Source organism: Oryx dammah, unplaced genomic scaffold, assembly GCF_014754425.2.
Source record: "Oryx dammah isolate SB20612 unplaced genomic scaffold, SCBI_Odam_1.1 HiC_scaffold_5, whole genome shotgun sequence".
Lineage (NCBI taxonomy): Eukaryota > Metazoa > Chordata > Mammalia > Artiodactyla > Bovidae > Oryx > Oryx dammah.
In genome coordinates this window covers 93,820,601-93,834,172 of record NW_024070189.1, presented here as the reverse complement: position 1 = coordinate 93,834,172, position 13,572 = coordinate 93,820,601, and the positions used below count along the sequence as shown (strand labels likewise).

General features: G+C 59.1%; 2 protein-coding genes across 12 annotated transcripts in view; both read right to left on the bottom strand.

The window, feature by feature from the left end:
• KANK2 (KN motif and ankyrin repeat domains 2) overlaps positions 1–5,243 on the bottom strand; it is a 28,299-nt gene extending 23,056 nt beyond the window's left edge. For 3 of the 4 annotated variants that reach the window (XR_005721109.1, XM_040240661.1, XM_040240663.1), the window contains exons 1-4: positions 4,979–5,045; positions 3,360–3,579; positions 2,285–2,402; positions 614–1,825 (exon numbers count right to left, since the gene is read on the bottom strand). Coding sequence is in view for 3 of the 4 variants with exons in the window: in XM_040240661.1 (XP_040096595.1) it covers positions 614–1,825; positions 2,285–2,321 (1,249 nt within the window). In the remaining variant the exon portion in view is untranslated. Of the gene's footprint in view, positions 1–613; positions 1,826–2,284; positions 2,403–3,359; positions 3,580–4,978; positions 5,046–5,158 lie in introns of those variants that run through there. The other variant, XM_040240662.1, reaches the window with a different exon arrangement.
• Positions 5,244–5,894: 651 nt separating this feature from the next.
• The window catches only part of DOCK6 (dedicator of cytokinesis 6), a 47,552-nt gene continuing 39,874 nt past the window's right edge, over positions 5,895–13,572 (bottom strand). For 6 of the 8 annotated variants that reach the window (XM_040240651.1, XM_040240652.1, XM_040240653.1 and 3 more), the window contains 11 exons: positions 12,599–12,791; positions 12,368–12,511; positions 10,885–11,016; positions 10,778–10,792; positions 9,128–9,253; positions 8,940–9,029; positions 8,166–8,402; positions 7,658–7,801; positions 7,456–7,562; positions 6,614–6,775; positions 5,895–6,139 (listed from right to left, as the gene is read on the bottom strand). In XM_040240651.1, coding sequence (XP_040096585.1) covers positions 6,097–6,139; positions 6,614–6,775; positions 7,456–7,562; positions 7,658–7,801; positions 8,166–8,402; positions 8,940–9,029; positions 9,128–9,253; positions 10,778–10,792; positions 10,885–11,016; positions 12,368–12,511; positions 12,599–12,791 — 1,393 coding nt within the window. In that variant the 3' untranslated portion in view covers positions 5,895–6,096. Of the gene's footprint in view, positions 6,140–6,613; positions 6,811–7,455; positions 7,563–7,657; positions 7,802–8,165; positions 8,403–8,939; positions 9,030–9,127; positions 9,254–10,777; positions 10,793–10,884; positions 11,017–12,367; positions 12,512–12,598; positions 12,792–13,572 lie in introns of those variants that run through there. The other 2 variants (XM_040240658.1, XM_040240657.1) reach the window with 2 other exon arrangements.

The following is a 13,572-nucleotide window of genomic DNA, read 5'->3' as shown; positions in this document are numbered from 1 at the left end:
GGCTCCCTTTCCCTTTACGAGCTGGCTCAACAGATGCCAGGAGTGGTGTGATCACTTCTGCCTGCCTGAGAGAGAAGCTTCCAGGATGCACAGAGGAAGAGAAAGAGGGAGGTAGAGATTCCTGAGGCTATTTGAGCACCTGGATCCAGCTATGCCTGAAGCTGTCACTAAGTTACATGAACAACACATTTCCTTTTTCATGGCCTGAGACTGGTTTTTGCCAATCAGGGAAGAAATTTTTTTGCCCAGCAACTGACAGCTTTGGGGACCTTCACCCAAATGCCTCCTATTTTCTACATATTTATAACGTTCTAGACATGCTGCTGCTAAGTCGCTACAGTCGTGTCCAACTCTGTGCGACCCCACAGAGAGCAGCCCACCAGGCTCCCCATCCCTGGGATTCTCCAGACATGAGCACACACCTAATTCTTCAAACAGTTAATTTCTTCACATGGTCCCTAGAGGGACTGGGTCAGCAGCACAAGTGTCTCCTTTGCACAGATGAAGAAACTGAGTTTCTGATTGCTTGTGGAAGGACAAGCCTGGGGCTGGACCCCAGCATTCAGAGGAAAAGGAGTCCCTCCACGGTCTGCCCCCACCTACTACAGCTCACCTGCGGCCCCATCACAGCTGCGCTCTGTGATACTGATCTTCTTCACCTGGTGGACATTGCTGGTGGATGCAGTGGGCGCTGGGAACACTGTCTCCATCACCTCGTGGCTGCGGAAAACAGGGGGGCTCTCGGCCCCGTTGGACGTCGCCAGGGCCCGCAGCCCTGCCCCGTAGGGCTCCAGACTCTGGGCCCGCTGAGCAGGGGCCCCCGCTGCCGTGCTGGCTGCCACCTCCACCTCCCTCGGCCCCTGCACCACCCGGACGGTGTCCACACGGACTGCGCTGTCTGGCGGCGGCCAGGCCTGGGGCTGGAGGTCGGCCTGCCGGGCTTGAGCTGCCTGTAGCTCCTGGAGCGCTTTCTTGAGCTGGGTCTCCAGCACGGCCACCTTAGCGGCCAGGGCTGCCTCCCCATCGGGCACACCCAAGTCCCGCTCTCGGACCCAGGTGCCCACACTTCGGGTCTCGAGCGTCACTGAGTCCTCAGGGGCCTCAGGGAGGTCCAGGCAGAGCTCACCACGGCCCCGGGCTCCTGCAGGGTGGCCCAAGAACTTTTGGCTCTTGAGCTGCACTGTGAGTTGTCGCTTCTCCTCCTGCAGCACTGACAGCTTCACCTGGAGCACGGGGATCAGTTTCACCTGCTCTTCCAGTTGCCGCAGCTTCCGCAGGGCCCCCGCCATCTGCTCCCGCACATGGGCCAGGTGCCCGGCGCTGGGCGGCACCGGCGTGGACAGTCCCGATCCCCGTGGTGTTGGGGGTGGCAGCCCCACGCCCACCAGTGAGCTCGTTGAGCCGGCCGCGCTGGGGGTCAGGGAGCCCAGACCGGCAGGGGCGGCTGCCTGGTCCTCCAGGCGGCGACGGGCGTCCAGTAGCGTGCGCTCCACTCGCGGGTTGAAACCACCGCGTGTCTCCAGGGCGCCGTACTGTGGGTAGAAGCCACGGCCGCAGTAGGAGTAGGCCGAGTGGCGGCTGTCCCCGCTGGCATTGGAGCACAGAGACTCGGTGGACGTCCACCAGGAGCCGGGCCCACGGGGCAGGGAGCCCAGGCGGGGCCGGCGCTGCACGGCCACCCGCCGCAGCGTGTGGCCCTTCTCGATGTCGTCCACATACTTGAGAAAGTCCAGGTCTAGGCGGTAGCCGTAGGGCGTCTCCACCGAGTAGGGGACCTCAGGCTCTTTAGAGGGGAAGGCAGGAGGGGAGGCTGGGCCGGGGGTCCCTGAGGTAGAGAGAAAAGCCAGCACCTCTGAACACTGTGGTCCCCTCCTGGGGGCAAACTGATGCCCCTGGGTGAGTCGTGGCTTATTGGCCCAAAGGATGGGACCCCACTGGATGCTCAATGCTCAGCTGTAAGCCTCAGGCCTCTCCCCACCTCCCCAGCCTAAGGGAAGGCCCTGTGTCCCCCTTGGACCCTCCCAGGGCAGGGCTGTGCTTCCAACCTCCCAAATGAGTCAGGACCCTGTCTCCCAACTCAGACTAACCTCCTTTCCTGAAAAACCCTGTCTCTTCCATTAGACTGTCGAGGGCAGAACCAAGTTGTCCCCATTCAGGCTCTCAGGATAGAGCTGTGTCCTACCCTCAGCCCCACTCAAGTCAGGCCACACAGGACCTGGCCTGTGTCCCTCACACCCCACCTCCAACCCCAAGGCTGGGCCCTCTTCCCCACGAGACCCCTGACCTGGGAAGGGAGCTGGCACGTGCAGGACCTGGGCCATCCTCTTGCCTGCAGAGCTCCTCAGGTGTCTCTGGGGGGGAGACTGTGAGTCAGACCACCTGCAGCACCGGCTGAGGTTTACCTGGGAAGAGGGTGGAGAGGGTGTGACGACACCCAGAGTCAGGAGTCTGCAGGAGGAGGGGAGTTGGCCACCCCTCCCCACTGTCCCCTCCCCCCCAACTTCCCTCTTTCCCTGGGCGTGGGACCCTCTCACAGGCACACACCCGTCCTGACTGTGGAAAGGGTTGGGGGGTGGCGCCCACAGCCTGGAACAAAGAGACCAAACCTCCCGGTCTGCCCGAACATCTGTCCCGCCCCTGGACAGGCCCCAGCTGTTCACACAGCCCCGCCTCCACAAGGCCCCCCACCGGGGGCGGGGGGATGGGGTGCTGAAGTCCGACAGCCGCCACCCTTCCTGTGCCCCCTCCCCTCAGCCCAGGCAAGAACGGTTACCAGGACAGATGGGGGCTTAGGTGGGCAGATGGGGGCACTAATGGGGAGACAGCCAGCTGGAGACAGAGACACAGGGGCACAAAGAGAAACAGAGCTCAGGGTAGGAGACCCGCAAACAGAGCTGGGTCAGCCTGGGCAGTGGCAGGGGGCTAGTAGGGAAAGTTGGGGGTAGGCAGCAAGGAGCAAAGCCTTTCCCCTTTATGGAAACAATTTTCTCTAAAAATAAACAGTTTCGCTGCCGAGCTACACGAGAACTTCCTGCTCACCGCCCCCCCCCCGCCCCCCCAGGATGTGTCGGGCTCGGGGGCTCAGGGGCTCAGCAAGGATAGAAGGCGGGTGGAGGCCCCGGAAGTCATGGGGGTGGGGGAGGAAGTGAGAGGGGGTGCCAGAGGCTGGAAAGGGGAAAGACAATCAGGGCCCCTCACTAACCTGCACCCCCAGACCTGGAGGATGGCCAGGGTACTTCTGTCCCCTACTCTGACTGAGTTTGGCCAGTCCTTTCTGCTGTCTGACCTCTAACCACCCTGCTGCAGAGGTTCCGGCCCACCCCACCCCTTTCAGGCTGTGGTGCCAGGGCAGTGGGTACCTGGGAGGATGGACCAGGTGGAGCACCTGCTGGGCATGAAGGCGGGGCCGGAGCTTCAGGGGCAGCCGAGCTTGAGCTTGTCTTGTCGTACGTCCTCCTTGCTTAGCCTCTTGCTTGTCTCTCTCCACGTCTCTCTCTGTCTCTCCACGTCTCTGTCTCTCTGCACTTCTCCCGCCCTGTCTCTCTACGTCTCTGTCCTCACTTCTCCTTCTTTCAGTGCCTGGAACACACAGTCATCCAATTGTAGAAAACCTGGCTTTCCACCTGCCTGAAGGGTCACCCCCTGCACAACAGTGATGGAAAATATTTTCTGGGAACCTGAGAGAGACTAGAGGCAGGAAGCAGAAATGGTACCCCTGTGGAGACCCCTGGAGGTGAAGGGGGTGGGGTGAATAACAGTATAACTATAATTATCATCCAGGCAACTCCTTTGATCATCATGACAACCCTACCAGGGGGGTAGTTATCACCGCGTATTACGGTGTCTTGGGGAAGTTGAAGTGTTTTGGGACACAGAAACACACAATGGGGACTTCCCTGGCGATCCAATGGTTACAACTCCATGCTTCCAACGTAGGGTGCATGGGTTCGATCCCTGGTCGGGGAACTAAGATACCACATACCACATGGGGCTGCCAAAATAAAAAGAAAGAAATACACAGTGACTTGCCCAGGGTCACTTAGCCCGAGGAAATAGCTAGGTCTGGATTTGAATCCTTAGCTTGGTAGATTCCCCTCACTGCCAGCCAAGCCATCCACATCCCCATCTTCCAGGCAGAAACAGGTCTGAAGCCATGTGACCATGCTCCATGTGGGTCGGTGACTGGCTAAAGGTGGAGAAAGCAGACGGTGGGGGAAAGGGTAGTGGTGGTGGGTGTCTGTGGCTCACCTTCCCTGGAGCATGGGGAGTACTCGAGACAGGCCACTCCACGAGGGGACAGGTAGGTGGCTCAGGGAAGTAACGCGGGGTCCCGGGGAGGCGGTCCGAATGTCCAACGGGGTCTCCCTAAAGCCCCCGCCCCAGGCCAGCCTGAACGTCTCTGGGGTCTTCTCGCTCCTCTCCCGGTCCCAGAGACGGGGGCGAGGAGGACCCCGCCCCGTGCAGGGAGGGGGCGGGGCCTGCGGGGTCCCCAGCTAATGGCAAACAGCTGCAGCTCCCCACGCCGGCCCAGCCGCTAGGCCGAGGCCCAGCCCGGCCGGACGCCCGGCCGCCTTCCCGCCGCCTGGGGCCTGGCTCCGGCCCGGCCACGGAGGAGGGCGAGGGAGGACAAGGGAGGGAGGAGGGGGACGGGACAGAGGCAGAAAGGATGGAGACAGGGGAGAGGGGCAGCGGGGAGGCAGTGATGGGGCGAAGGGATAGGGAGGTACGGATGGAGGATGGGGTTGGGAGAGACCAGCACGGACAGGAGCAAAGATAAGGACCGAGCAGAGGCGCGGGGACCGCGACACTCTCAAGTCCGGAAAGTTTGCGCATAGATGATGGAGCTGGAGGCAGCGGCTAGTAGAGACCGGAGAGATCGCGCCCCGGGCTTGAGAGTGGGGTGGGGTGGGGTGGGGTGGGGACCACGCTCGAACCCAGAACCGGACTCGAACCCCGACCCAACTCGGGTCCTACTCGCCTCGCGCGCTCCGGCCGCCGCTGTCCCAGCGTCCCGCCGCCCGTGCGCCCTCCGCCGCCGCCCGCCCTACCAGCCCCCGGCGGTAGCCCCGCCCCTCCCCGCCCCCTCGGGGCAGGCCCCGCCCCCTGCCGCCTGCGGCCGGGCCAACGTGGAGGGGGATGGTAAGGGACACGATCGCACCTGGACGGCAGGTGTGTGTGCGCGCGTGGGGCTGTCCGGCCTCGTCCCCTCCTCCAGTCCCTGGGACAGTGTTCCCCTACTGCTGTCTTCCCCCGCCCGCTGCAGCTGGGCGGCTGCAGGGGGCGGGGCTGGCCGGAGTCCAGCTCCCGGAGGGCTGGCGGCGGCGGTGCTGGTGACTGCGGGAGGTCACCCCTCCCCCAGCCGCCCAGCGCAGGCCTGGTACAGTGACGTGACCACCGCGGGGCGGGAAGGGAGGGGTGGGTCAGCGCGAGGCCGCAGACCTCAGCCAAGGCCTGGGCTCCATGGCCAGCCAGATTTGGTTTCCAATTCCAACAGCACCAAGCCTCTGACTACTGGCTGCCTCAGTTTCCCCATCTGCAAACCGGGATCAGAATGCTGCCTGCCTGACAGTGGTGTTGAGATGATTCTGTAACCATGAAGCAGGCTGTCCCTCATGCAGCCAAGCCCATAGATGGGACAGTGTCTTTCTGGGTGGCAATTATACAGATCTGGGCTCTGGGCAAGGGCTTAACAAATGTCACTATTATTCCCCATGAACACACATGACATGTCGTTTCTGTTGCCCTCCCCACTAGAATGTCAGCTCTCCAAGGGCAGGAGCTTGCATGGGTCGTCACTGCTGTCTGTTGCACCCAACTAGTTCTCAGTGTCCGTCATCAACAATTAGGTCGAGTATGCACCTGGGACCCAGCCCCCAGGGACCACACCACACAGGCTGTTTACAAAAAACATTTTAAATTAGAAAAGACAAGAAGCATCAGTGCACACAGATGAGAACAGAGGAACAGAGGGCCCAGCCCTGTGCACGATGTGGGCGCCTCACAGCCAAGTGGGCAGTGGGAGAGACTGTCAGAAAGGCACAGGTAGCTGAGGCCAGGGTCCTGGTTCCTCTGGGAGTGGCTCCAGGCCCTGTGGGCTCAGAGGTCAGTCTTCCGGAAACTTGCTCTGTTCAAGGAGTTCCTGGGGGAGGGAGGAATGTAGAAGATCAACACGGGCACATGGCCCCCAACTCCATAATGCTCTCCAGCCATCACCTCCTCCTCTGCCTCCCACTACTTTCCTTCCCCTCCTCCCCCTCCCCCTCCTAAGATCCTTCTGTGGTCATCCTGACTCCTTTAACGTTGGTTCTGATCCAGCCGTGGAACCGGAGATTCCTTCATAGAATCCACCACTGGAGATATGAATCATACCCATTTGACAGATGTGGAAACGGAGGCTCAGAAAAATGCAGTCACATGCCTGACAACCTACCTAGGGTCAGAAATGGTGGCTCAGAGCTTGAATATTATGTACATGTGCAAGTGTTCACATGCATGTGCAAAGCCCCAAGCACCTGTGTTGATGGGCACACGTATGGTAGCCCCCCCACTCTGCCGGGCTTTGCCTGCCCCATCTTGCCCTCTCTGGGGTGGGCGGGGGACTCGGGTTAGGCACCTGAGGCCGGCTGTGTTTGGTGCCAGCAGCTGGGGCAGGCGTTGGGTGAGCAAAGGCTGCAGAGCCTCCCGGAGGCGGGAATAGTTGCGCTCCAGTTCCCGATGGTACTCCTTCTGGTCCGGCCCAATCAGGGCTTTGTTCTTCCGCAGCGCATCCTCACACCTGAGGACCAGATGGCTCAGTGGTAAAGAATCCGCCTGCCAATGCAGGGGACCCGGGTTTGATCCCTGGTCTGGGAAGATTCCACATGCTGTGGAGCAACTAACTAAGCCCAGGCGCCACAACTACTGAAGTCCACGTGCTGTAGAGTGGCACACTGCGATGACTGAGTCCACGTGCTGCAACTGATGAAGCCAGTGGGCCCTAAAGCCTATGCTCCGCACCGAGAAGCCATCGCAGTGAGAAGCCCACACACCACAAGAGTAACCCCCACTTGCCACAACTGGAGAAAGCCTGCGTGCAGCAATGAAGACCCAGTGGAACCAAAAAAAAAAAAAGATGAAAAAATGAGAGGTGAGGAGGCCATGAACTGGGATCAGGCATGCAGAGGAATAATAATGGGGGTCTGATAGGTGGATATATTTTGTTCAGTCACTCAGTCGTGTCTGACTCTCTGCAACCCCATGGATTGCAGCATACCAAGCTTCCCTATCCTTCACTATCTCCTGGAGCTTGCTCAAACTCATGTCCACTGAGTCAGATGATAGACATGACTTAATGGAAATCAGAGAGGCCATAAAGGGGGGTTAGGTTGATAGACTGGCTCCTGCTGTCAGGTAGGCAGAGAGTTATAATAGGGGTGTGGTTAGAGGGGCCCTGTCCGGGGATGGGGTCAGGCCTACTTTTTGCAGAAGTCTTTGAAACAGAGCCGCAGCTTGTTGTGATGCCTAAAGAGCTTGGGGTCTTCTGGGATCTCTGCCAGAAACACCTGGGCTACCTCCAGAGGTCCCTGTGGGGTGACAGGGGCTCATGAGGCCGTCTGCACTCCACCACCCCCTGCCCACCGTGGGGCTTTGGGCAGCCTGCTCCCCCCGCCAGCCGTGCCTGGTTCACAGTGGGCCCCACAGAGCCCTGCAGCACCATCTGCAGCATCTTGGCATCAGGAGGGTCCTGCTCAGTGGCGAAGGCCAGCTCCCGAGTCTTCTTTTGCATGTCCTCGATGGCCACCTCCACCGGGGTCAGCACCGTCTGTGGGGTAGGGATGGGCAAGCATCACTGAGCGGGGCCTGGAGATGCCCTGACCCAAACCAGCCAGCAGCAGCTTGGATCTTGGCTGGGGGCTCATAGGGGTCCAAGAGCCTGTGTAAGGAACTGGGTCTGGGGGCTCCTGCCTGCCTGGGTCTGGCAGGGTAAGGGTCAAGGTTCAGCTGCTTTTGGCTTGCTGTTGCTAACTCTGGCCTGGTTCTAGTCCAGACTTGGGTCAGCGAGGTCTGGAGGGAGGGGTTTCAGTTTGCCGACTAGGGCCTGGAGGTTGGAATTTGGGGGTCCCCTGCCTCCCTTGGTCTGGGGTCTCTTCACCTCCCCACTCCCTGGGCCGCCCCTGACCACCCACCTCCTCCCGGTGGCAAACACGGATTCGGGTCTTGATGTAGGGGAAGGCGTGGGCCGTGCTCAGCAGTGTCTTGCGCTTATGCTGCTCTGGCAGTTCGCCGTGAGCACGCCCGTCTGGCGTGAAGGGTGTGCAAAACAGGAAGGTTCGCAGCCCATAGTTGCGGTCGAAGTAGGTCACCCGGTCCTTGAGCTCATAGGTGTCAAAGTGAGGCTCCACGTATGTGATCTGGATGTAGGCCTGGGGTACGGGGCCCAGAGGTAAGGGTTTCAGCCCCAACACACACAGCTGGGGTTTGCCGGCCTCCCACAGGGGCCCCATCCCTGTAGAAAGGGGGTTGAGCCTCCCTGGGTCTGCGGGCTTTGGGTTCTCAAGTCTCCCTATGTCTCAACTGGGGCTTTTCTAGTGGCTCAGACAGTAAAGAATCTGCCTGCAATGCAGGAGACCAGAGCTCAATCCCTGGGTTGGGAAGATCCCCTGGAGAAGGAAATGGCTACCCACTCCAGTATTCTTGCCTGGAGAATCCCATGGACAGAGGAGCTTGGTGGGCTACAGTCCATGGTGTTGCAAAGAGTCAAACATGACTGGGCGACTAACACTTTCACATTTAATCTGGATGTATGGGAATCCCTGAGGAATAGGATTTTGGGGTCCCTGAAAGAGATAAGCTTTGGAGTTTCCTAGAGAAAATGGATTTGAGGAGCCACAGGATGTGGTGCATGGAGTCTCTGAATATAGGATTTGGGGGACCCTGGGGAGATGGTCGGAAGCCCTCACCTTCTGCGGGTCCAGCTTGGTCTTGTCCACAGGGTTAGAATCTTTGATGATCTCAACCACATCCTCCCCGAACCTCTCCGTGTAGAACTCCTGGGGACATGGGGCTGACTCAGGGTCACATGGCTGCAGCCCCCACCCAGCCCCAGGGCGGCCCAGTGCCCTGACCACCCCCCACCTCCAGGACGTGCCTCCAGCCGGTGTGAGATCTCAGCCAGCTTCGTGATGGATGGCTCCTTGTACACGAACTCCTGCTCGTCCAGGTCACCAAAGCGGGTGCCATAGAAGCCCACACGGAAATATGTCCCAAACACGCGCTGGGGCTGTGGGAGAGCTGCTGTTGACCAGGAGGCCCCTACCCCAGAGACACGTGTCCTCCAGCCCCATGTGCAGAAGATGGGGGCATGGGTGGAGGACTGGGGGGACCCCAAGAACATCATATCACAGGCAGAGATGTGGACCTGGCCGACTGTCCACTGCCCACACCCTCACTCTTTCTCTCCAGCCTATCTGCTGCCCCCTCAATCTTTATTCTCATTGGACACAAACCCTGAGTTTCTGATTCTCCCTCTCGCTCCATGCAGTTCTTCAGAGTATGGATCTCAATATGCAATGAGGAACAGGGCTCTATTGCTCACAGCTTGCTTCTCAATGTCTGTGGGGCTGGGTATATAGTTGTTGTTTAGCTGCTAAGTCATGTCCGACTCCCTGCAACCCCATAGACTGCAGCCTGCCAGGCTCCTCTGTCCGTGGGATTTCCCAAGCAAGAATACTGGAGTGGGTTGCCATTTCCTTCTCCAGGGGAGCTTCCCAACCCAGAGATTGAACTCCTATCTCCTGCTTTGGCAGGCAGATTCTTTACCACCGTGCCACCTGGGAGCCCCGGGTATACAGTAGGTGCTCAATAAATGCACACGTGGCTGAAGGAAGTCATGGTTGTCTCTTGCTCTGGGACAGAGGCTCTGGTTCCCTTGTTCCAGGGCATCCCCTCCCCTCCCTGATCTAAGGTTGAAAAGAGGACTCCCCCTCCTCCCACCCTAGGTAGATGACCCACCACCAGGAAGGACGGGGGTGCCTCATGTTCACTCACCAAAGCGGATCCAGGTAGGGTGGGGTGGGCACCAGGAGAGGGAGGTGGGAGCCAGGGGCAGAGAGACAAAGTCATTGGAGAGGTCAGAGGTCAGAGCCCCCAACCCCCAGGGTCCTGGTTATGCAGCCCAATGACAATCATTCTATGGGTAGGGAGATCCGGGGAGGGAAGAGACCCGCCTGCCCTGCCCGGCCACCACCCAGCCCTCCCGCCTTGGCTCTGGGTTCCTGCCATCTTTGGCCAGAAAATTCTCCCCAAACTAGGAGATGCCTAAAAATAGACCCAAGTAGGGGAGAGGCAGAGAGGGGGAACATGAAATGGCAAATGAGCAGAGGTCCTGGGGGAAGTTGAGGAGACAGGGAGGCATGAGAGACCCAGAGACACACACAGAGTGAGCAAGCAAGGAGACAGACAGGGAGAGATGGATGGGAAGAGACCAAGAGATAGAGACAAAAAGAAACAGAGGCAGAGGGCGGGAGCGGGAGGCCCCCCTTTCAGGCGGTGACCAAGCTGGCCCTGCCCGAGGGAAGGGTGTCACTGGAGAGCTCCCAGCTGGGTGAGTCACAAGCTGCCCTGGAGATCTGGGGCAGGGAGGGGGACCTGGGGGGAAGCAGTGGGGGTGCGTCACTGGTCATGGCCCACTGAGCCCCTGTGGCCAGGCAGCCGTGCTCCGCCAGCGCCCCCTGGTGGTCCCTGACCACTGCTGACCAGTTGTCATGGGGGTCCCAGAGGCAGGTAGGTGGCCACTCACCTCCCAGCCGGAACTCTGTGGTGAGAGAGAGAAGGGGCAAAGTCAGCTGGGGATGGCAGGGGTCGGCTGGGGCTGGGGCTGGGGCTGGCAGGGCTTCCTGGGCCCACCTGGTGCATGATCTTGGTGAAGGCCTCCTGCAGTTTGCCGTGCACGGCAGCTAGCTTCTTGTAGTCACGGTGGGCTTCCAGGATGGGAATGAGGGTCTTGTAGACCTCGTTCACGGCCTCGTAGAGCCCGCCCTGGGGATGGGGGTGTGGGGATATGTCAGGGTTTCCAGCACCTACCCTGGTCTTCTCTCCTGCCTGGACCAACCATGCTCCTACCCACTCCCCCAGGGTGCCATCTTCTATCACCTCCTCCAGGAAGCCCACCCTGACTGCATCTGCCCCAGATGGGGTACCAGCCGTTCCACTCAGCCCTTACAGACATCTTCTGTGGTCTCTACCATCCTACTGTGGACCAGGTGCTGTGTACATCTATGCTTTATCCATGTTCCTTCACTGGTAGGAGGAGTCATTTTCTTTTTCCCTATCCCTCAGACAGGAAATTGAACCTGAGACAGGAGGGGCTCCCCAGGACCAGTACCTGAATGTAAGCCCTTCTGGCATGATGCCTAAGGCCTCCATACACAACTGCCTGCTAGCGCATGGTAATAGGCACTCCTGACTGCCAGCCAGGGCCAACATCAAGCTTGGCACACAACAGGTGTCCCAAGCTATTTGCTGACTGTCCGAGGTCTGTGTCCACCATCTGGCTTATTCCCAAGGCCTTTGTCTCTGAGAATCCAGCAAAGTAACAACGAGACACAACATCAAAAAAATCTCTAGGGGCTTCCTTTGTGGCTCAGTAGTAAAGAATCCACCTGCCAGTGCAGGAGACAGAGGTTCGATTTCTGATCCAGAAAGATCTCACATGATGCAGAGTAACTACAACTATTGGGCCTGTGCTCTACAGCCTGGGAGCCGCAACTACTGAAGGCCGCGCACTACAACTAGAGAAGCCGTCACAGTAAGCCCGTGTACCACAACTAGAGAATAACCCATGCAGCAAAGACCCAGAACAACCAAAAAATAAATACAAACAAATAAATAAAATTTAAAAAAAGAAAGGAAAAAAAGGTTCAATGCAAAGAACTGAAACAGGATGGTAAACATAGGTGGTCACTGATTTTGGGTGCTGGGTATGAGGGGTGGTGGGGACACAACTTTTTTATGTGTTCTTGAAATTTTTCATAACAGAAAAGAATTTTAGGGACTTCCCCGGTGGTCCAGTGGTTATGACTCCATGCTCTCACTGCAGGGGACCAGGGTTCAATCCCTGGTCAGGGAACTAAGTTCCCCAAAGCCTCCAGGTGTGACCAAAATAAAAAATTTTTTAAAAAATTGGTCACTGAACATACTCAAGCCTTACCCATGTACCAAGAGTTTTAAGGGGAGAAAGGCAAGAAAGCGGCTTCAGAGAGACCCAAATCCTCCCCCACAAGTCTCCCGCCCAGAAAGCGTCCTCGCAGCAGCTCCATCTGGAATCTCCCGGAGTGGGTATGGGGCCCAAGAGCGGAAGTACGCCGCTGCCCCGGGCCCTGGGCCTCACCATGGTGAAGTAGACGGCCGCCTGCTCCAGCAGCCCCACCAGCCCCATCTCCGTGAAGTGCTTCCCGGAACAGAAGCCCTCCTCGTCGGGTGAGAGGATGTCGTCGGAGATGGCGGACTCCTCCAGCACGTTGGACGAGATGTTCTGGGGTGGGAGGTGGGCTCAGAGCCTGGTCTTTTACCCACACGTGCCGCAGCCCCGCCCGCCACGACCCCCACCCCCGCCACTCACCTGGAAGGAAACGCAGCCCACAGGCAGGTGGCGGCTGTCCTCCAACAGCGCGAGGTACTCGGCCACCAGGGCGGCCGCGTGTACCATGCACTGCGCGGCCTCCGCGTGGTTGCCCAGCTCCGCGTGCTTCCCCGCCATGTTCTGCAGCCACGTCAGCCGCAGGTCTGGGGAGCCCTGGTAGCCCCGGGCGATCCTAGAGCCCGGGTGAGGGCGATGGGAGGTGGAGGAGGGTGGAGACTCACCTTGCCCCTCCCTGCTCGCTGTCCATCCCCCTGTTACCCAGCCATCTGCCCCAGACGACCGCCTCACCTGACTCTTCAGTCACCTGTCCCTCCCCTCACCTGTCTCACCTGCCCGTCCCCTTACCTGTCTTCTCACTGTTCTACTCATCTTTCTTCTCAGCAGCCCTCCTCCTCGTCTCCCACTGACCAGCCAAGCTCCTCACCTGTCCCCCTTCCACCTGTCTCACCTGTCCCCCATCCAGCTGTCCATCGTTGCCTCTCTTTCTCTATTCACCTGGCTCCTAACTTACTCCACTCCACACCTGTCCATCCCTTCACAAGTGTCACCCCTCACTTGTCCTTCTGCTCGTCAGTTTACCTGGAACCCTGAACCACGTCACCTGTCTGCCTAGGGCCCTCCCTTCTGTATGCCCCCTCCCTCCCCTGTCTGCATGACCTGGGCCCCCATCGCCCACCCCCCAGTTTCTTACTAAATACTCCTCTCTCCTCCAAAGCACTTTGCTCTCTTGATCTGTCACCCCTTCATGGGTCGGCGCCTCACCTGCCTCTCCCACCTGTCTGCCTCACCTGCCCTGGTTCTGCTTTGTCACCTGATCTGGATGTTCCTCTGGTACGCTTTTCTTTTGCTCATTTACCTGCCCGTACCTCACCTGTCTTCCCTTTCCCTTGGTCCTCATCTGTCTGCTCTCCTGGTCCCTCGTCACTTGTCCATCCTTACTGGTCTCTCTTGTT